Raw genomic sequence first — 22,855 nt, 5'->3', positions numbered from 1 at the left:
ACGTACGAAGAGAAATTATCATGTTTAGACAACCAAAAAAGTTGTTTATTTTCTGAAAAATGAGCTTTTCAAACTTACTTAATTTTTATATAAAATTTTAATTATATTACCAATATATTCCAGAAATACTATCTCTGAAAGTAAATCCTCAAATAACATTGCAAGTAAAAACTGGAACGCGCCGCAAGTCTAATACTATTTTCAGTATCTACTAAGGATCGCGATCAAGAAGTGTTCTGTACACTTCTTACTACGTCAATGATGTCTTTTTAATGGTGCATGGACCATGGACCTCGGAGCCTCGTGTACACTCGGCCTGACCTCGTAACGTACGAGTTGTCGTTACACGTGATATCGAAAGAAACGAAAGACGACGACGACACAGACACAGTAGATATTGTTTCGCCGAGGTTTCTCGTGGTGATAAATGAACGTGTCCACGTTCCTTGGTTCCTCGTTGTACGAGAATGTATGAACGCGTACGAAGTCGGACGGTCGAATAGTCGAAGAGTAATTGGCAGTTACGCGGCGGACGTAATCCAATTTATCATTTGCCGAAGGAAACGGGGTGATATCTCCACGGGAGATAACGTGGGAGACGCGCGTTATGCTCAATCGCGAGAGGGATAAGCGTGGCAAAAATCTCCCCCGTAGACGTCGCCCATACAGTTCGTATTATTATAAAGACACGTGCGCACGTGGCCCATTCGCTAAAACAAGAAGAGAAAAAGAAAATTCTACTTCAATTGCCTGCAACTTGAGGGTTATTAACGGCCAAGTAGCTTCATCGGGGAAAAATCGATGCATGCTATCGGGAAATGATCTGTGGACTCTGAACGCGCGACCAGGGGGAGAAAGAGAGAGCGGCCGCGCGGTTAACGCGTTATATATCGCGCGCATTAAATATTTCACCGTTCTAAATGCGGACTCGCGCGGACTTTCTAAGCAACGCCCTTAATCTCGCCATCCATAATCCGTGCATGTAGCACGTTCGTATACCAGTATCGGGCGCATTATTTTCAAGGCAGGCACGCTCGCGAGCGCGCGCGCGGCCGAGCAGAGATATAAATAAACGATCGCTTAATAGCGCTGGCACGGCGCCCGGTAAACAATTTCGACGGCCGCGTGGCGATCCGTGCGGTGCCGGCGGTACGGTATCGCGATATTAGCGGTGAGTTTCGTTATCCCCGGCCCGCGAATGAACCGAGAAAGATGGGGTGGGCAGGGAAAGGGAGGGGATGAGAAGGGGAGGTATTACGCGAGCGAAAAGCTCTTACGGCAGAATTTCGCGGAAGTCTACTCGCGCTTTGCCCCCTTTTGCCCCCCTCCCCCCCCCTCACTGCCTCCCCCTCGAGGTCGTTCAACCCGCGCAAACGAACGCAAGTCCGACGGTTTGATTAAGAAGGGAGAGTTAAGTTTCGGGAAGCCGGGAATCGCGTAAACGCCGGCCCGTACCGCATGCGGATCATGTCGCACCTGGGCTGCGGTTATTATATCGCGCCGGATCTCTCTCTAGGATCCCCTCGCCCTTTCCAACCCTCTGCCCATTGTCCCATTCCCCTCCCCCTTTCCTTCCTCCTTCCCCCCGTGCCGCGCTCACGCCCCGGAGAACCGGAATTCTCTCACGCATCTCGCGCCGCAGCGGCGGAGAACTGGCTGTCTTTCCGTTTTATTATCTTGTACGTCGGAGCGAGATACCACTTCATTTCTGTCGCGACGTCGCGCAAGACGCGCGGTATATTGTCGCAAAGTTACTCTCGCGCCTCGTAAGAAGTTATCGCGGATATATCCCGCAAGAGTGTCTCGCTCCTAACCGTAAGACCGATCTCAGGCGGCGACGACGGTCGCTTCGTTGAAGTGAGAATGCCTTAACTTTTATTCAAATGGCCGTTTTCTTGTTCTTGTCAAGAGAAACGACGACGGATCTTCCCTCCCCTCCCCCCTCCCCCCCATGATGCTTATTCACAGCCTAAAACTTTTCGTAATTAGATATCGAGATATGTTGAAGGTACTTCAGATTTCCTATTAAGAATTAAATAATAAAAGGAAATGCCAGAAAATTATCCGCAACTCTTCCTCTCCTAAGAACGAGAGTGTAAGCAAAATAATTATAAACGTAATTATTGTATTTTGGTGTCTATACGGATATAATTGATAAATGTTTTCCAGGGATTTATATAAATATACTTTAGACGGAGCTGCGTGCTCGATTCTCGAATGGCCTCGATACGAGTACCTTACGTAGGCGCGTCCCTGAAATATGCGCTCAGAGCGTGAAACCGGTTCCATATGGCGAGTAATTTCACAATAACATAGTTGTGCGAAAATAAGACTTACGTTAGAACGAAACGGTTTCTCGTTGGTAGAGTAAAAACGAAGTAAAAACGAAGTTAAAGAAAATAGGTTATTATGTCATTTCCTAATTTTTCTTTCCCTAGAAAAACTGCGTCATTTATACTTGCAAATATGTTTTTAAAAAATTTATACACACATGATATCTGACTATATACTGAGAATTTAATTGTTTTAATACTCCAATAATTAATAGTATACTTTAATTGTAAATGCTACCAAAGAAAAATTACATTCATAAAGAAATAACGTATCAATGGCATCGGTTTGATTGGAAATAATTTTATTATTTCAACACTATTATGCTCTTGCTTTCATAAACTAAATGCTGTTAATGTATCATTGTTTCTTTCCATGAACAAACGAAAAAAACAATTGTTACTCTTAATATGACATAATATATTACATTGTTCCGCGCGAAGCCCTTGATTTATATAAATCGTACGGGCGCATGTGTGTGTCTGTAAAAAAAAAAAAAAACATCTGTTTATAAGATGAAGGTGGCGCAAGGCTGAAACGAGTTTGTGGCAGCCCTTGCGATTTATTCCCCATTTTTAGTTATTTTCTAGTTTCTTTATTTATTTGTTATCAAACTAATTTCAAGCAATTTATGTTTCTTAGATACTAAAAAAAGGAATGTTGTTTATTAAAAAAAGAAATTATTTATTCTTTTGTAAGCTTGATATTAGTAAACACGTATAACTTTACAAAGTCTATTTATTTCATAAGTATAAGATAAATTAGGGAAATCATTCCCATAACTGGTGACCCCGACGTGATAGAAAAGACAAGCCTGTCAAAGAATCGTGTTTACGTTTTGGCTCTCCTGACGATTGTCGTGCACGAAATTTGAAATCTTTCTTCGAGATGCCTGTTGAACGTTCTCCTGTGTCTTCTCCTGGGACATCGACTGAACAACCTCAAGAACATCTGCTTCTGGAAACGAAGGATCAACATGATGTTAACCGGACTCTCTTTTCTGATCAACATTCATCAGCTATACGAGGTGACACCCAAGAAATTCACTCGAATGAATTCCGTCTTTTGAAATTGCCATCTTTTTGGCATAAACAACCGAAACTTTGGTTTGCTCAATTGGAAAGTGAATTTTTAATATATAGAATTCGTTCTGATGATGTTAAATATAATTCGGTTATACGTCACCTTGATGAACAAGCTTTAGTAGCTGTTGCTGAGATCGTTGAAAATCCTCCAGAGCGAGATAAATATCTTTATTTAAAAAATGTACTTATAAATCGATTTTCTGATTCTGAGGAGAAAAGGTTACGTCAATTATTAGCTGGAATTGAATTAAATGATAAAAAGCCGACGGAATTGCTTCGAGAACTTAAACAATTAGCTGGAAATGCTATTTCTGAGAATATTCTCCATTCGATCTGGCTTCAAAGATTACCTCTTAGAGTTCAAGCTACTTTAGCTGTTGTTGATGAAGCTCCTTTAATCAAGCTTGCTGAATTAGCTGATAAAATTTTGGAGAGAGATTCGGGCTTACAAATTGCCGCTGTAACTTCTACACCTGAATCTGGTTCCTCTAGTTTAGCTGATTTGGAGCGTAGAATTTCCGCTTTAGAAGTTAAACGCTATAGAAGCAGATCGAGATCTAGATTTAATTATAACAAGAGATTTAGATCAAATTCTCGGAATAAGTATTTCAAGAATGATAAATCTGATAAATCTGATAAATCTGATAAATCTGATAAAGTGCCTACTTGTTTTTATCATAAGAAATTTGGTGATAAAGCTCAAAAATGTACAATACCTTGTGCTATGTCTAAAGCTTTTACTGCAAATCCGGAAAACTGATTTTGCCGTTGAGTCATGAGGCAGATTGTGACGGTTTACCTTGTAGTCGCCTCATTGTTACTGATAAAACTTCATTACTCAATTTTCTTGTCGATACCGGAGCTGACATTTCATTGATTCCTAAAAGATTAGCTCAGTTTTCTCAATCTTCTTCATCTTTTAAACTGTTTGCTGCTAATGGATCCAGGATTAATACCTATGGAGTTAAAACCTTAGTTTTAAATCTTGGACTGCGCAGAAATTTTAAATGGAAATTTTGTGTCGCGGATATTCAACGTCCTATTTTAGGAGCTGACTTTTTGAGTCATTACGGGATTTTAATCGACATCAAGAATAAAAAACTTTTAGACAGTGTTACTGGATTGTCATTTAAAGGGAAACTGTCTAATGTTAATCACTTGTCGATTTGCACTACTTCTCCTGACTCACCTTACCATAAAATCCTTGCAAGATTTCCTGAATTAACGCATTTTGCACCTTTGACTTCCAACAAGTTACATCAAGTTGAACATCATATTGTTACAAGAGGACCTCCTATTTCTGTTACTCCACGAAGACTTTCTCCTGAGAAGCTTAAATTTGCTCGTGAAGAATTTAACCTTATGATTGAGCAAGGTATTTGTAGGCCTTCTAGTAGCTGTTGGTCTTCTCCACTGCACATGGTCCCTAAAAATGATAATTCCTGGAGACTTTGTGGAGATTATCGTGCTCTTAATGCTATTACTGTTCCTGACCGTTACCCTCTCCCACATATTCAAGATTTAACAATGGGATTACATGGTAAGAATATATTTTCTAAAATTGACTTGGTCAAGGCTTATTATCAAGTTCCTGTTGCTGCTGAAGATATACCTAAGACGGCTGTAACCACTCCTTTCGGTCTTTTTGAATTTCTTGTCATGCCTTTCGGACTATGTAATGCTGCTCAGACTTTTCAACGTCTTATGAATATTATTCTTGCTGGCTTAGACTTCTGTTTTTGCTATTTAGATGACATTTTAATAGCCTCTAATAATGTTGAAGAACACTTTGAACATCTTGAAATTCTTTTCTCTCGTCTTAAACAGTTTGGTATGACTATTAATTTATCAAAAAGTCTTTTTGGCCAGTCTGAAATTTCCTTTCTTGGCTTTTTAATTTCTAATCAAGGAATCAAGCCTACAACAGAGAAAATTAAAGCTATTATTGATTTTAAAAAGCCTAAAACATTTCTAGACTTACGAAGATTTTTAGGAGTCATTAATTTCTATCGCCGGTGTTTAAAAGATGCTGCTAAACATCAAGCTATTTTGACAGATTATTTAAAGGACAGTAAGAAGCGTGATAGAAGACTAATTATTTGGACACCTGAAGCGGAGGAAGCTTTTCGTTTTTGTAAAGAAGAACTTACCAAGATTACTACTTTGACTCATCCTGTTCCTGCAGTTCCTCTTATTCTTTCTTGTGATGCTTCTGATTTTGCTATTGGAGCGGCCTTGGAACAAATTATTGATGGGATTTCCAAACCGATTGCCTTTTTCTCTAAAAAATTAAATGATACTCAATGTAATTATAGCACTTATGATAGAGAGCTTCTTAGTATTTATTCTGCTATTAAACATTTCAGATATCTTCTTGAAGGACGTGAATTTATTATTCAAACAGATCATAAACCTTTAATATTTGCCTTTCATCAGAAGATGGATAAAGCTTCTCCTCGGCAAATTCGTCAACTGGATTTTATTGCACAATTTTCCACTGACATCAGACATATTTCTGGAAGAGATAATATTGTTGCTGATTTATTTTCAAGAATTAATGCTATTTCTTTGCCTGTCATTGTTTCTCTTGAAGATCTTGCTAACTGTCAAAAGGAAGATGAAGAACTTAAATCTCTTTTTAACAATTCTTCTCTTAAGCTACAAAAATTAATTCTTACTGGTTCAATTTCACCTATATTTTGTGATTGTTCCACTGAGAATATTCGTCCTTATGTTCCTTTACGTTTACGAAGAAGAATTTTTGATATTGTTCATGGTTTGGCTCATCCTAGTGGTAGAGCGACTTTAAAACAAATTCAACAAAAATTTGTTTGGCCTTCAATTAAAAAAGACATTAAAGAATGGTCAAGATCTTGTCTTTCTTGTCAGCGTTCCAAGATTTCAAGACATAACAAAAATTTACCTGTCAAGATTTCTGTTCCAGATCAACGTTTTCAACATATACATCTTGATTTAATTGGACCTCTTCCTGTCTGTCAAGGTTTTCGGTATTGTCTTACTATGATTGATCGGTTCTCCAGATGGCCTGAAGCTGTTCCTTTATCTGAAGTCACTGCTGATATTGTTTCTACGGCCTTTTATTCACACTGGGTTGCAAGATACGGTGCTCCATTTACAGTCACTACGGACCAAGGTCCTCAATTTGAAGCTGCTTTATTTAAAGCTCTTACTAATCTTATTGGCTGTGAGCGTGTCAGAACTTCTGCTTATCATCCTGCTTCTAATGGAATTCTGGAAAGATGGCATCGTACCTTGAAGAGTGCTATCATGTGTCATGCTAAGAATAATTGGATTGAAGTTTTACCCTCCGTTTTACTTGGACTTCGGACTTGTTTTAAAGAAGATTTACAAGCTTCTCCTGCTGAAATGCTTTATGGATCTACTCTTCGTTTACCTGGAGAATTTTTCATTGATGAAGATTTGCCTGCGGATCCTGAAATTTTTATTGAAAAACATAGAGAACATATGAGATTGATTAAATCCAGACCTACTGCTCATCATTGTAAAACTACTCCTTTTCATCATCCTGCTTTGTCTGATTGTTCTCATGTTTGGCTCAGAGAAGATTGTTTAAAGAAATCACTTCAACCACCTTATTCTGGCCCTTTTCGTGTTGTTAAACGTGTTAATGAATACCTTTTTTACTATTGATATTGCAGGTAAAATTGTTAACGTCTCCACGGAACGTCTCAAACCAGCCTTTTTACCCAAGGAAATTCCTCTGGATCATCTTGCTGTTTCTTTTCCTGCCACTTCATCCATTCCTTCAGTTTTGCCTTCTCGACCTTTAAGAACATACTGTGGTCCCAAGAAGAAAGTTCGTTTCGCAACGTAGAACGTCGCTGGGGAGGGAGTACTGTGGCAGCCCTTGCGATTTATTCCCCATTTTTAGTTATTTTCTAGTTTCTTTATTTATTTGTTATCAAACTAATTTCAAGCAATTTATGTTTCTTAGATACTAAAAAAAGGAATGTTGTTTATTAAAAAAAGAAATTATTTATTCTTTTGTAAGCTTGATATTAGTAAACACGTATAACTTTACAAAGTCTATTTATTTCATAAGTATAAGATAAATTAGGGAAATCATTCCCATAAGTTTGGGCAGCTCAGCGACACCTCTCGGCCCCCCCGTGCAATCACGCTCCTGAGCGTGCGTGGCCGCGGTGCGCGACGGTTCTTTGACTCGGCGCCGGGAGTCAGTCAACCCGGTGACGGCTTACGGGTTGCGTGTCGTGCTGGTCTCCTCTCCGAGAACGCGCGTTGCGTCGCGTGCGTGCGCGCGGCTGCGAGAGCAGAAAAAAACCGTCAGGTGTCATCGGTGTAATCGAGGTGTGCGCGGTGCGTCCAAATCGACAGTGGTCTCGCGAGGCGAGGGAGACCGTCGCGCGTGAGAGAGAAAGAGAGAGAGAGAGAGAGAGAGGGCCGCTCGTTCCGAAAATGCGAAAAGCCCGCGCGGTGACACACTCGTCTCTTCTCGCTGAAACGCACGCCTGCTCGCGAGCATTCCATTCCGCCCGGCCGAGACGCGCGATGCATCTCGTTGTACATCGCCAACGAGGTGAGCGCCGGTGAGCGTCGATCGAGGGATCTTTCTTTCGCCGGTGGCGCGTCGATCGATTATACGTATCGCGCGCGCGGGATTGCTGGACTCTCGCGTCGTGCCCGTTGTGTTTGTGTTATGCGCTGACGCGATGAAACGAGGAGGAAGCGCGTGCGATCTCTGAGATCTCGAGATCGATCGTGATCGCTCTCTCTCCCCCTTTCTCTTTCTTCGGTCGACTTGCGTAAGTTGTTGTTACGCGACGATAAAAGAAAACGCTGGACCTTTGGAATCTTTTTTTTTTCTGGACCGTTGTTGTTCGAAGAAGCCGTCGAGTGACGAAAAAAAAGTGCGCGCGAGTGCAAAAGGAGCTCTCCCGTGAATCCCGTGCAGACCCCGCTACGTGAGCGAGGCGGCGATCCGGCGAGCTGCCGCGGCTCGAGAGGATTTACGAGGAGGACTCCGCCAGGACGTCGACGGTACTCGACGCTTGCGGACGACGTACGACCACCACTGTCGCCGCCGCCGGTGCATCCGCCGCGATGGAGGACGAGCTACGGTGTCCCTCCTGCAAGGAGTTGTTCGTGGAGCCGGTGCTGCTGCCCTGCTGGCACGCGTTGTGCCTGGCGTGCGCGGTAAATCTCCAGGCGCCGCCGGACTCGCCGCCCGAGTCCACCGCGGACTCGTCGAACGCCCCCGGCTCCGACCAGGAGGCCGACAAGCTGTCGATCCTCTCGGAGACCGACTCCGGCGTGGTCTGCAGCAGCACGTCCACCAGCTCCCGGCCGGGCAGCTACGTCGGCACCCCGGGGAACGGCGGTTTCCCGCCGTCCGGCGGTACCCTCTGCCTCTCGTGTCCGGTCTGCCAGAAGACCGTCTACTTCGACGAGGGCGGCGCCCACAATCTGCCCAAGTACCGCGCGATGCAGCACATCGTCGACAAGTACCAGGAGTCGCGGAACTCGCGGCTGCAGTGTCAGATGTGCGAGGGGGAGCCGCGCGACGCGACTGTCGCGTGCGAACAGTGCGAGGTTAGCTCGAAAACCTCGGGATATAGTTGTAGTATAGGGTTGATGATACGGGGGTGCGAATGCGAAGCAGATTGTCGCCCCTGCGAGCATTATTTTCTTCGGAACGTGTCAGATTAGCACACAGAAAATTATTATATTCTACCACTAAGAAAAGCGATAACTCAATTTCCTTTTTTCTTTCTAATAAGTAACGGTTATCTTTAATAAAGAATATTTTTTCTTGGTAATAGTCTCTTAAAATATAATTGACACAAATTTTAGTAAAACTCGTTATTGTATAAAAAAAGAATTTATACTCTCTTTCTCGAAGAATATAAAATTGAATTAAAGAAAAGTTCAAAGTAATAAGTAAATTTTTATTTTAACTTAATATTCTTGATTGAAGTATATTAAATTACTAGGATATAGAATATACTTTGAGTAAATTTTGTTACTTATGATGAACTTATGGATATATAAACTTATGAATTATTTAAAATAAATGGCACTTAATTAAAGTATATGCACAGAAACTTATTTTAAGTAAATCTTGTTTCAAGTAAATAATGAGTATTTTAAGATTATTCATCAAGGAGATATTCTTTGCAAAGATAATTATTTACTTAAAAGAAGGAAATTAAAAAATGAAAACTTTTCTTAGCATAAAAATAAATTTTTCTATGTGAGATAAGAAAGAAGATATTTTTGTAAAAATATCTAAAAATTTTACTGGATACAGATCTGATAATAATTTCGTTAGATCATCAAAATACAAGAAATATGTAAGACGGATAGATTGTCAAAACTTTTGCATAATTATTTTGGCAAAATAGTATTTTTAGATCTGTATCCAGCTAAATTTTAATTACTTTAGCAAAACGTTTTCTCTTTGTGGAAATATAAACGCAAATCGAGAATTTCTGATTAAATTATTCGAGAGTTGATAAAGAGTAATTGATAGTATTAGCACGTTAATATTGACTAATTTTTCGTTTGCGAATCTTTACAAACGCCGCCTATATATGATGTTTAATCGAGAACTTTGCGGGAATATCACTAAAGTTTAAGTAAAAATTTTATTAGATCTGTTTGTTTTAGTTATGACATTATTTTAGATCGTCTAGATTGGATAAATTTTGACAGCATGTCATAATTATAGATTATTTTTATTAATTTCTTTAGAAATTTCAAGGAAGATGTTTTATATGCTGCACTTAAAGAGCTAAATATTTTCTTACAGCGAATTCTGTTAATACTTTAATTTTAAATTAAATAAGTCATAAAAATTTTATTAAATTTTAGCTAAATTAACAGAGTGCTTTTAATAATTAATCTACTTGGTACACAAATTTAGTGAATGTTGATTTGGCTAAATTTTTGACTAAACGATTAAATTTCCTTCACTTCAAATATTTATGTGTTTAATTTAGATAAAATACTTAAACTTTGATTGAAATATTTATATATTTGACTGAAATGTGTAAATAATATTGAATTGGAGAAATTTAATTAAGTTGAAAATTTATTTAAATTAACAATATTTTTTTAGTGTAAATGCAATACTTTGATGCGATCAATTTATGAAAAAAGCACGATAATTTTTTTGCTCTTAACCTTTTTTTTTGCTTCTTACCACATATTTATAAATTTTCTCTAACTTGTGTTTCAATGAATGTGTGTAGGAATGTCTGTTGGATCCCTTGGAGATCAAACAGAAGGTCACATAGTGTTATATCCGTGCAAGCTTTTCATCATTTTCATTTTTTTCGCTTTCGACTTTGTAGAAAACTTTCCTCCCTTCAACCGGAGAAGGAAAGAAAAAGTCTCTGAGACACACTCTTTGTCTAAAAATATATTCGTAAGAGTCATCCTGTCTAACAAGATCATAAAGTATTATCAAAATTTTTGAAACTTGTATTTTTAATTAAAAGATTTGACGAACAAGAAGATGAATTTACTATAATCGAAAGAATGGATAAAAAAACTCTGCGTTTTCTTATCTAGTATACTTCATCTTTCGTTCATATATATTATATATAAAACGTGCTACTTTTGCTGAACGCAATGTTACTTTCGCCGGATAATGCCTAATCCGTCTTTTGCCATTTTCCTCCTTCGATATTTCTATCCCGACACTTTGATTCGATCGAGTTCTTCGCGAGAACTTGTATCGCGTCCCGAGATCGACATCGGGAAAAGTTCCCAAGGCTACCATTCTTAACGACCCGCGGCATCAGCCGTGTTTATTTCTCTTGTGTGCTTTCCTCATCCGGAGGCTCGTTAACTCCCCCTCGTTCTTCCTCGAAGTCCACTTCATAACTTTTCGCTTCGCGGTATAAGAGCCGCACTAGAGCCGCTCTCTCGGTTACAAGAGCCGCCGTCTATATCTTTATCGGTATTAATATCGCGTGGGCGTGTCGCGTCTGACGGAGACAAAAATTTCGCCGTTCGAAATCAAGTACGAAGGACAAGTCTCTCTCTCTCTCTCTCTCTCTTTGTCTCTGGCAAGGGACGCGCAACAAATTTGTATACTCTCAGCTCCCGCATCTCGGCAGACGCTCTCTGTTAATTTCGAACGGTTGAACAGATGTGTCGAGCATTACGATTGTTTATGAGACGAGGAGTATTTCGCGCTATCTCGCTTTTAACTTCCCCGCGAATGGAATGCGGTAAAATGCATTATTGTTTCAAATACCGCTTCGATTCGTTGAACGTAAAATGTACGCGTAATATGTATATCTCTCTTAGCTTATTTTCCTTTGGCCAAAAACTAAAAATTATATTTTTGGGTATTTTTTTGTTATACGATTCTGAATAAATTTTCTTAATTTTGAGCAAAACGGAGAAACGATATTTTCCTGGATTGACAATCGTCAGTTCCGGCTCGCGCGACGCGTGTTTGTACAATATATTCGTGCAAATCGTCACCACGCTGCATTCACACTCTCACAAAGAGAGCGATTTTATATTGTTCGGCGTTCTGTTTGAAAAGATCGAGTTACCGCGCTTCGGAGTGCTGCGTCGCATGAAATATCTCGTTGCGCGACAACGTTGCACGCCAATCGCACACCCTCGTCTCGCCTCCTCTCTTGCACGCTTTCCTCCGGAGTGTTAAATTTCATTTTCGGCCCTCTCGTGGCGGTCCCTCCGGTACACCGCGTTGCGAGACAAGTGGCGGATATTTTTTCTGTGATTTTACACTCGCGTCGGCCGCTCTTCATCGCGCGGGAAAAAAAGCGAGAGAGAGAGAGAAAGAGAGAGAATCGATGCGGCGCCTGCAATTTTATTCGTTGCCGGCAACATTTCCGCGCGACGACAATACCTCGGCTATCGATAATCGAAATGATATTATTTCCGAGGAGCAAATTCCGAGCGGGCGAGGAATATTCGATGTCGCGGCACAATATCGGAAAAATTGCTCCCAGAAAGAAAATACTCTTGAAATTAATGACTATTGGCAATTTCAGTCTACACTTGCGCTACTTTGACAAAGTAGAATAATTTGATGGTTGACGTGGCAGAGAAAATTTTATCGATGCATTTAGCATTAAAAAAAAAAAGAATAAAAGTATTTTGCATACTGTAGGTTTTTATTTATCATTTTCTTCTATAATTTTTTTCTTTACATCTAATTGGATATAATTGTAGTAAAAAAAATTCTCTACACTTTGTTAATACGATTCCTCTTTCAGGTTTTATACTGCGACGCCTGTAGGGAGTCTTGCCATCCGAAGAGGGGCCCATTGGCAGCCCACAACCTGGGACCACCGAGAGGCAGCTGGCAATTAAGTGGCAGCAAGGGATCTCGACCCGAGGGCACGCCGATCTGCAACGATCACAATGGCGAAGCGGTGACCCTCTACTGTGCCCTTTGCAAAATCGCGATATGCGCCCTGTGTCTTCGGGATCGTCACGCCGCGCATCCTCACGACGTTCTGCCGTTGGCTGCTGCTTGCAAAGCGCAAAAGGTAAGAAAACGATCTTGAACATTTTCACCGAATGCCACTTTCACATGTGAAGTTTCTATGCGATTGACACATGAAAAGCGATATATTTCGTCGATAATTGCGTTAGCTTAAAAGATTCCTTCTTATATATGTTTATGTTGCAATATGAAGACTAGGATTTTGTCTTTGATGACGTAAAGGAAAATTAGTATACGAAAGTTAAGAAAAGAATATTCTTGTTTTGAGAATATCTTTTCTAAAATGAGATTACATAGTGTTAAATAGATATAACTGATTTACTGGAAAAATTTCTTACAGTTCGAAAAATTCTTATAGGAAAAAATATCGAATTTAAATTATTGTAAAATTGAAGTAAAAATATATTTGGTTGAAATTTAAGATTATCAATTTTTATATAGATTCAAGAATAAATAAATAAAAAATATATATATTTGAAACAATAATAATCTTTTTTAAAGAAAACTTTATCAGCAAAATATAATTGTATATTTTAATTTTAATTATAACACTTGTCTAAAAAGCACAATATACTTGTTTTGATAATAACAACGTTAGATTCATTCTTAATTGACGCAAAATATTATCATTAGTTTTGTAGAAAAATTAATTTGTGTGTGTGAATATAATAATTTTTTATTTAAAATAATTCGTTATTTTCTATTCTTCAAAGTTATATCCGTCTAATCTCAATGCAATCTCATTCCAGTATTTAACCTCTTGGAAATATAAAGATTCTCGAAACAAGGGTATTTTCTTTCCATGTAGAGGATACAAAGGTAATTCAGATCAACGATTTGCAATATACCAACAGTACTGCAATCGAAAACCTCAAGCGGTTAACCTGCTGGGGTACCGTGTCTGAATGGTCGCGCAGGGGACAGTAGGAGGAGAGTCAGGGGGGAGATTACTATAGATTTTATATATATACCGAAGAATAATGTTGTGCGCCGGCGGAATACGTGCGGCGCGATAATATATGTATATTTGATGATGAACTCCGGCGCGTAATTTATGTGCCTAGCCGCACGGGCAAAATCCGAAAATAATGGATGATGCGGTGCCAAGCCCGTTAACACGACCAATAATTGAGTTTCAATCTACCCGCTCGTATCTACGTATATTACGCTATATGTGTACGCACCTCGACGCGCATCGGGAACGCGTAGTTTTGCTCCCCGTTGTTCTATCGCATTTTGCATGCCGCGGGATCTCGCGCTTCTATCGTGCGAGTCATTAGCGGGGTTCGGCGGATGAAAAATACATTGTGCTAATCAATCATGCGTATTTGCGGATTCCTCTCACGCCGCGAAATGGAAGCGTAACTGAACGCGCGCGGCTAAGCGCGAAATATACCTCATAATTGCTCATAAGTGATCAAGCGTTAATGTAATAGCGGCGCGATTAGATATCATCTTAGTGTCGAATCAATAAAGTCGTAAAATTTTCAAACTTCTGCGCGCAACTATAATGCGGGTATCATTCGTGTGCTACAGGTGTAGTAATCTCGCGTCTCTCCACCTCCGTCGTTATCGTTGCCGGTGATATCGCCCCAGTAAGAATACATCGGCTTTATCGGGAACGTATTTCATACAACGCCAACAATAGATACGGCTCCCCGACATCGTATTAACGCTATCGCACTTTTCATACTTCAAAGCGCCACGGAAGGTGTTATCGCGCTCCTCGGTTGTCGTCGCCGTGAGATAACACCCGCGCAAATTGCGTAACCGACGCGAAGCAGCGGCTCTCGAACGGGCCAGGCTTACACATATACATATACATATATATATATCGCCTTTGAGCGGTCGTCTGCATCCTACCTGGGAATGCAACGGACAGCGCGGCGCGCAACGACGCGATACGTCCGATCGACAGCTGGTTTCGATATCGCGTGTCCCGCGTGGGTGTGCCAGGTCACCACCGCCACCATCACCATCACCCCCCTCTCCCCTCCCCATTCTCCTCTTCTCTGTGCGTTACACACGTTGCATCCCGTCGCACGTTTCGTTCTCCAGGCCGGTCGGTCTGGACGCCGACACCTGGTCACTTCCTGACATATGGAGCTCGCTCTCTCGCCGCGTTGGTCCCATCATCCGCCGGGAATCACTTCCTCCGCGATTAATCTGATAAATTGCCCGCACGGCCCAGTCAAAACCGCCTGACTCCGGCAATTCCGTAATTGATTGCCGTCGGACAGGCCGGCCGGCGACGGCGACGGCGACGCGGGCGCGGGCGGCGCGGCGCACGGATGGACGTTCGCTTTTGTTTGCACCTATTATATCTCGAGATGTCGGCACGGCCTGTGTCGATGGCCTCCGGTGTTAAGATCGATATAGAAGTCCGTGTTGCCAAGGAAATCGCCGTGTTACGTGTGCACTGATCGCCGACATCCGGCCGTGGCTTATGCCGCTCGCCTCCGGCGCGGCCATCGCGGACGGAACGCGGTTTCGCGACCGAGAACGCAGGGGGAGAGATCGCCCCCGGCCGCTGCATTCGTTTCGTTTACCGCGGGTAAAAATCGCATTTCGAGAAACGGTTGTGTTGCAACTCGCATATTGCGCGCATATTTGTTTGTCTCTCCGTTGTTTTCCCTTCCAGCAAATAGAAAACGCGACCGGAATCCCATCCGGTTATAGGACCCGCCATTTACGTAATCGCGAATAATCCGATTACTCGTCAATCGCGTCGTTTAGTTATTTTCATCGTTTGGTACGGTTAATACACAATTTAGCCGAATATCGTCTTCTGAATAATGCATCTCTCGCCGAGGGCGTTTATCGTGGGCCGAGGGAGGGGGAGGGTGAACCCGCTGAAAGTGCAGTCGCGATAAAGTAATTTGCAACAGGCTCGTTTATCAGCAGCGGGGGCTGCGAAGATACCGCGGCTCGCAGTCACGTCAGCCGCGCCGGGAGATCCCCGGGACGCGAAACGTTATGTCGCGTTTTGACACGTGATCATCCGTCACTTTGTCTTCTCTATTTCTCTCCTCCCCTCCTCCCCCCCCTCCCCCCGCTCGTTCGCCGCCTCTGCGCGCTTTACGCACCGTGTATCGGAGCTTACGCTCTGCCTGCGCAACGATGCCCCGGCCCATTATTACACATTAATGTTGACGTACGAGGTAATACTCGCGTGTTGCACCCGATATTTCGGTAATTAGTCCGCCCGCTCGTCGGCTAATCACGGGGAATGCCGCGTGCATGCACGGCACGGACGTTCGTGTCCGCAATCGCGATAATACGATCCGTCCGAGCGAACGTGCGTAAGCACTACTTGCCGGGGACTCGAGATGCAAATAATAGGAAATAATCCGCGCCTAATCAAGCGGCATTCTTTTGGCGCACGCGTGAGCGCGCGCATTGAAAGAGTTATTTCCCGCTGCCCGCGGCTTCATCGCTATATATGCTCAATGTTCAAGCTTCTAGCCTAACGATCGAGACGTTAATCTGTATAATTTTGCGATTTCGTAATAACACACCGTGGCACGTCGTACACGCGTAATAATACCGTTTTCCTTGGCGGGATGCGAGTGTAAAAAAACTGTTTATCGATCGGATAACGATCGTCCTTATTCCGTGGGCTGGAAAATAGCATTTATCGCCTGTACCGGCGTCGCGAACGATAAAAATTGTATCACGAATAAGTTGCACATCGGCGCTTAATCGACGCGGTAATAACTACGGCCGGCGGACTTGATTGGTTTTAAACGAAAGACAAGACGGTGGCTGAGTAGGTCGTGAAGGACTACAATACTAATAATAATAATAATCGATAATCGGACTCGATCGCCGTCTGCGTTCCCGACCTTAATTGATCGTAAATCCGCTTAATCGATAAAAGACCGCGTTTTAATAGACGTCTGACGCGTGACTTTGAAACGCCGCTCTCCCATTCCCATTCATTTTCTGAGTATTTAACATGGGAACGGCGTTTTTATTGAATTTCTTGAAGATATTACAAATTTTTGCTTTTAATATTATAATATTTAGCTGCTGCTAAAAAATCCTTAACTAAACGGGCTTTTGCTGAAGGTACTAATTTTTTTCCCCTAAATTAAAATTTATCTAATTTTTAATGAACGATATCCCATAATTCTTTTTACATAAAATAGCTTGTATTTGAGAAAATGTGTACGTCGGAGTGAGTTGTAGGGGTTTTTGTTGAGGTAATTGGTCTTTTATGAAGTGCAGAAAGCCGCTCGCGCCTTGCAAGTTTTTCGCGAACTCCGAGGAGATGAGAAATCACAATCACCGCGCGTGCGTGCTCCCGGCGGTCGAATATCGCAAGCTTCATGAATCTTGCATGGACTTGCGTAAATATGCATAAATATGCATATCGCGCTGTGTACACCTAATGGTCTAAGTCTACGGCAATGTATTACAAGATTCGATTACTTAGCTGTTAGCGGCAAATAGACAAGGGTTGACCCTGATCCTCTGTGTCAAGTTTGCTCGCGTGGAATCGATTGTTTGCGGAGGGTACATCCCGCCGTCATCACGCAGCCTCCGTAGTCTTTAAGTCTGAAAGTTGTCGCGCGGTATATAGTGCAGTTCGTATGAGAATTATCGCACGAGCAACGCGGAAATAATTTGCGGGAAATGTTACGTAACACCAAGGAAAATAGATTGACGCTTTCGCGACTATTTTATCTTATCTTGCAGTACGTAGTTTATGTAGTGTACACAAAAATCTACAAAGATACAAATCTATAAAGATAATTGCGGTTTATTTTTTCGAATTGTACAGAAACTATGTTAAACTTGACAAGATTAATCTTGATTATACCTAGTGTGTGGCTTTTGCTTTTGAACGAATAATGCTCCATTCTCTTCAAGACGCGTATTTCACGCTTTCGAATTTTCGAGTTTCTTCTCTTTACACCATCGGGCTCTCGCGCGAGAGACCTCATTCAGTCTTCTTGCGTCGTGGCGCCGTCGAGGAGCGTCCTCGAGGCGACTGAAATCTGCCTGCTCTTTCTTCAACGCGGCGGGTGGCAATGTAGGTGGGAGAGACGGCAGGCAGGCAGGCAGGTAAAAGAGACGCCGGAAGCCGACGGAAAAGGGGAAAATCGCTGTCGAAAAATCAAGGCACGGTAAGCGCGCCGCGACGTTCGCAATTTCCTGGCCGAGGGGGAAACGCCGCGCCCCGACGGCGTCACGTCTGTCCTTACTTGCCTGCCTGCTCGCTCGCTTGCCTGCCTTAAACAGCCACGCCTCGATTCGCGTGTCACAAAGAGCGTATCCGCGTACCGTGGCCCCTTAAGGCGGCGGAAAAGTTGGTCGAGGAGTAGCGCGGGAGTAAAGGAAGCGAGCTGAGAGCGAGCGAAGATGAGAGCGAAGTGAGCGCGAGAACGGATAAAGGCCCATTTAGACAAAGCGATCTTTGACGGTTTCTTTGGAGGACCAGCCTTTTTCGAAGAGGGATCTCTTCAGAAAATCGAGCTCGTGTGTGTGTGTGTGTGTATGTGAGAGAGGTCAGCGCGATCATTTCCATAACATAGGGAAAGCTGCGCCGCATTGCACCTTTTGAAATTTCGCTCGTTAAGTAGACGGATTTCGTATAAAGGGAGCTGAATGCCAGTTTTAATTATCTTGCAGAATTCAATATCGGGGCTATAACGATGCGGAATTATATTTGATTTTCAATCCTTTTCGCTTGGATGAATCTCGTATTTTATTGAAATGAAGTTATGAAATCCGCATTGCGAAAAATGCGCAAAATGTGACTGAAAATATCCCGATTAAATATGTATTCATTTCCCATATTATCGCAATTCGATACAAAGCCGACACGGATGCCGTGGCACAAAAGTATTTTGTTTTACATCTTGTTTTGCATTAACGTGAGAGCGCGTCTTTTAATTAAGATCTATTCAATGAAACGACTCTACAAAAAACTTTAGAATTACAAGTATTCAACTCAAATTAAAATTTGTGCATGCATTCATTTGGATTGTAACAAGTTATTATTATTACTATTACTGCATCGCGGACTAGATGCAGATTACATGTAAAGATTTCTGCATGCTGGCCGTGTCCCTTTACGATAGACCTTCGGGAATCGTCAGGTCTAAACGGGCCTTAAGAGTCGACGCAGCTGAACGGTGAAACACGCGGCGAGGGGAGGAAGGGACGGGACACACATCTGTACAGGGGAATCCGAAGGTGGTGCACGCTCGATTGCTAGTGTACCACGGCGGCCGTGGCTCGGTGATATCGCGTGGCGTAGGAAAGGTTCAAAGTGCCGTGGGGCACACGGGCGAAGGAAAGGAAGAAACACGCGGCGCGACGTGAGAAGGGGTACGGTCCGGGTTCACGGGCGATGTAGGAGGCGAGGGTGAGATAGAGAGGCGGTGAGCACAAACCGGCCCAGGACTGGGTGATTCTCCGATATCACGTATTGCGTATCACGGTGCCGATACGTGTGGCTGTGTGCGCGCGTGTATTTTAACCGTGGATACGTGCACATTCACGTTGCACATGTAGGATATTGTAGAATATGAATGTGGTTCGAGGGAATACGGAATGCCTCTAAACTACACACATTGTACAAGAAAACTGAGAATTATTATATCGTAAATACAGCACCTCTCTGGGTGACGATCGGACACGTACTGTCTTCCCGCCGCTTCTTCATCTACCGTCTCTCTCTTACGCCCGCGCCGCTTGTCTAGCCTCGAATCTAGGCTCGCTCGCTACGACGCGACGCCTTCCAAGGGCGCATGATTCAAAATAATATTATTGCCTTACAACTCGGCCTTTCCTGATCACCTGTCCGGCCTCGGACACAGTTAAAAATAGAACAAAATAAAATATAACGAAGGATTACATTTCTGAACTTATTACTACCTTATAATCTAACAAGATTCTAACTACTATATGCGCAATTATCGCCTTTTGGTTAAGTTTGCCAGGGTCTGATATGTTAGCTTCCCATGTTCCTTCATAGGGACGATCGCGATGACTGAGAATTTCTACGTCCCTAACAATATATCTATCATTTCTAAGGACCTTGGTTATTTCATAGGGTCCCTTAAATTCGGGGATGAGTTTCCTCGACACTCCGGGAGTATTATCGAAATTTCTTATCCCTACGTGATCACCTTCTTTGTACCGGCGCGGTTCCTTTCTGCTCCGATCAAAATAACGCTGGTTGTACTCTTGACTTCTTAGAATATTTTTTTCGGCCTTGTCGCGTATCATTTCGAGATCACGATCAGGAGTAATCTCCTCCTCTAGACTTTCTTTGATCCTATCGATACTTTCGCCGCGTGGTTTACTCCAAATAATAAGCGACTTGGGGTATCACCCGTGGACTTATTTATCGTGTTATTTATTGCGAATTCTGCTTCTGTCAAAACCTTATACCAAAATTTTCCGACGGAATTATCGACTGTTTTAGCAAGAAGGGGACCTAACACTCGGTTGACGCGCTCCACCTGCCCGTTCGCTTTCGGAGAGCCCGTAGCTATTAACACGTGTCGAACGTTATTTTCTCGAGAAATTCTTCGAACTCATCCGAAGTAAAGCTAGTTCCTCTGTCGGATACTATAGTGTGAGGTCGGCTGTAATTTGCAAAGTGCTGTTTCAAACACTCAATTGACTCTTTGGAAGCCGTAGTCTTTGTCGCATACAACTTTGTATATTTTGTAAAGGCATCAATAACCACTAGGATATGTTGTTTCACTAAATGTTTTTTATCTTTAATTCCTAAATGGTCAATGTGGAATGTTTGAAACGGTAAGTTACCCTTAGGTATACAATGTAAAAATCCCTCTGATTTGCCTGCACCTGGAGAGAACGCAATACACTTAAGACAATTGTTAATATAATCTTTAATTTAGTACGCATCTGTGGAACCAATAAGTTTGATCGATAGCGCAATATGTTTTTTCCGGACCAAAATGGCCTAATTCGTCATGATATTTTTGGAGTATATGTCTTTCCATTTTATCCGATACATAAAATCTTAAATCGTTGTTTTTCTTTCTATAGACTAATCCGTTTCGCATCTCATATTGTTTGTCCTGAATTTTCTCGAGTTTTTCGCGCAACTTTCGAATTTTGGGATCGCGATTCTGACCTAACGCTAGTTCCCACTCGAGCGGATTAGCTTCAACTACAAGAATGCTCGTGGCCCGACTGAGGGCATCTACATGTTTCATTTTAGTACCGATTCTGTGTTCTAGAACATAATCATATTGCATAAGTTCAATAGCCAACGTTCGATTCGCGGATTTTACATCCTTTTTTCCAGGGTCATTTTTAATGAAGCGCAGTCAGTTACAATCTTAAATTTAAGACCGTGTAAATAATATACGAAAACGACGTAAGGCATAGATGACCGCAAGCGTCTCCAGCTCGAAGCTGTGGTAACGGCTTTCGGTGTCGGTCGTTCTTTTTGAGAAATACATAACAGGGTGAAATTTCGCGTCTTTTTTCTTTTGCATGAGTGCGGCACCGAAACCGTGTGAGCTGGCGTCTGTGTGGAGTTCCGTCTCGTCATGAGGACTGTATATACTAAGTACAGGTGCCTCTAGCAATTTCTTTTTTAACATCTGGAATGCTTTAAGTTGTTCTTCTCCGAATTTAAATTCAATGTTTTTACGGAGTAGTTCGTAAAGTGGTTTCGCGATAACGGAAAAGCCCTCAATAATTTTGGAAATATGAAGCCTTCCAAGGAAAACATTGTAGGCTTCTCACGTTTTGTGGAACGGATAATTTTCTATCGTCTCGACTCCTGACCTATTTGGCTGAATTCCGTTTTCAGAGATGCGATAACCCAAAAAATCGATTTCAGTGTATAAAAACTTACATTTGTCGATTCGGAGCTCCAACAGATTTTCGACCAGACAATAAATAATCGCTTTAATACCGTAAACATGATGTTGTAAAGTGGATGTCGCAACCAGTATGTCATCCATATACACGACGATGTCTCCTGACTTAATGAGCTCTGCTAATGCTTCGTTTACGAACCTTTGAAATCTCGATGGTCCTACCTTGAGCCGAAAGGCATTTGCCGATACTCGAATACTCCGAAGGGGGTCGTAAATGCAGTATATTTTACCGATTCGTCAGCGATTCGAATATGGAAGAAACCATCTTTTAAATCAAAAACGACTGAAATACTTTTTTGTCTTTATAAATATCAATCTGATCCTCTATTAATGGAAGAGGATAATTGTCTCGACGTAAAACTTTATTTAGTACTCGATAGTCGACACAAAGTCTGCATTCGCCGTTTTTTTTCTTCACTAAAATAATGGGAGAAACATACTCTGACTGACTAGGCTGAATTATTTTTCTCTCTAGTAGTCTGTCTAATATTTTTCTTAATTCATCCTTTTCAGAAATAGACAATCGACGCGGATTGAAATGGAACGGTTTTTCATCAGTCAAACTAAGTTTTAATTCCATATCGACCTTCGGAATATTCGGCCTTGCAGGTTCAACGTACTCAGACTCAAAGAGCTCACGTAACTTAACTGTATTTCGCATGGTATTTTGTTATTAATCTGAAGCGTATCTGAATTATATTTCGCGGATCACTGATTTCTACGTTCAAAATTTCATTTACAGCTTGGGCTTCTAGTTTTCTTAGACCCAGACCGAATTCTTTTAGCACATCGCGTCCTAATACTATCGGGTTTGCCATAGTCGTATCGGTACAACTAATATTATCAATTCATTTTTCGTTTCGCGATCAAGAGTAATATTCAAACGTATGTATCCGACTATATGCAACGGAGAGTGATTGATACCGAAGTAATTCTCTGAAGACTTACCAAACGATTCTATAGCTCCGCCGGAATGAGACTTTCCTTAACAAAGCTAACCTTGCTACCTGTATCCATTAACGTATTTAACCTGATTTTTTGACTAGCGTCGGAACGGCTTATTT

At 41.9% G+C, this 22,855-nt stretch overlaps 1 protein-coding gene across 1 annotated transcript; it reads left to right on the top strand.

The window, feature by feature from the left end:
• Window positions 1–7,582: 7,582 nt before the first annotated feature.
• LOC118648131 (E3 ubiquitin-protein ligase TRIM9-like) lies at window positions 7,583–13,277 on the top strand. The gene is made up of 2 exons (XM_036294396.1): window positions 7,583–9,008; window positions 12,680–13,277. Exons 1-2 carry the CDS (start codon window positions 8,520–8,522, stop codon window positions 12,971–12,973), a joined length of 783 nt encoding a protein of 260 aa, XP_036150289.1. The 5' UTR covers window positions 7,583–8,519; the 3' UTR covers window positions 12,974–13,277.
• Window positions 13,278–22,855: the final 9,578 nt, after the last annotated feature.

The sequence above is a fragment of the Monomorium pharaonis genome, unplaced genomic scaffold (genome assembly GCF_013373865.1).
Source record: "Monomorium pharaonis isolate MP-MQ-018 unplaced genomic scaffold, ASM1337386v2 scaffold_202, whole genome shotgun sequence".
NCBI classification, from domain to species: Eukaryota; Metazoa; Arthropoda; class Insecta; order Hymenoptera; family Formicidae; genus Monomorium; species Monomorium pharaonis.
The sequence above is the reverse complement of the archived record's forward strand: the minus strand, read 5'-3'. Positions and strand labels throughout refer to the sequence as shown.

Excerpts from the sequence above, each read along its gene's own strand:
- LOC118648131 (XM_036294396.1), top strand. The coding sequence starts at position 8,520 with ATGGAGGACGAGCTACGGTGTCCCTCCTGCAAGGAGTTGTTCGTGGAG. Across the intron at positions 9,009-12,679 it reads TCGCGTGCGAACAGTGCGAG|GTTTTATACTGCGACGCCTG; the intron begins GTTAGCTCGAAA and ends TTCCTCTTTCAG.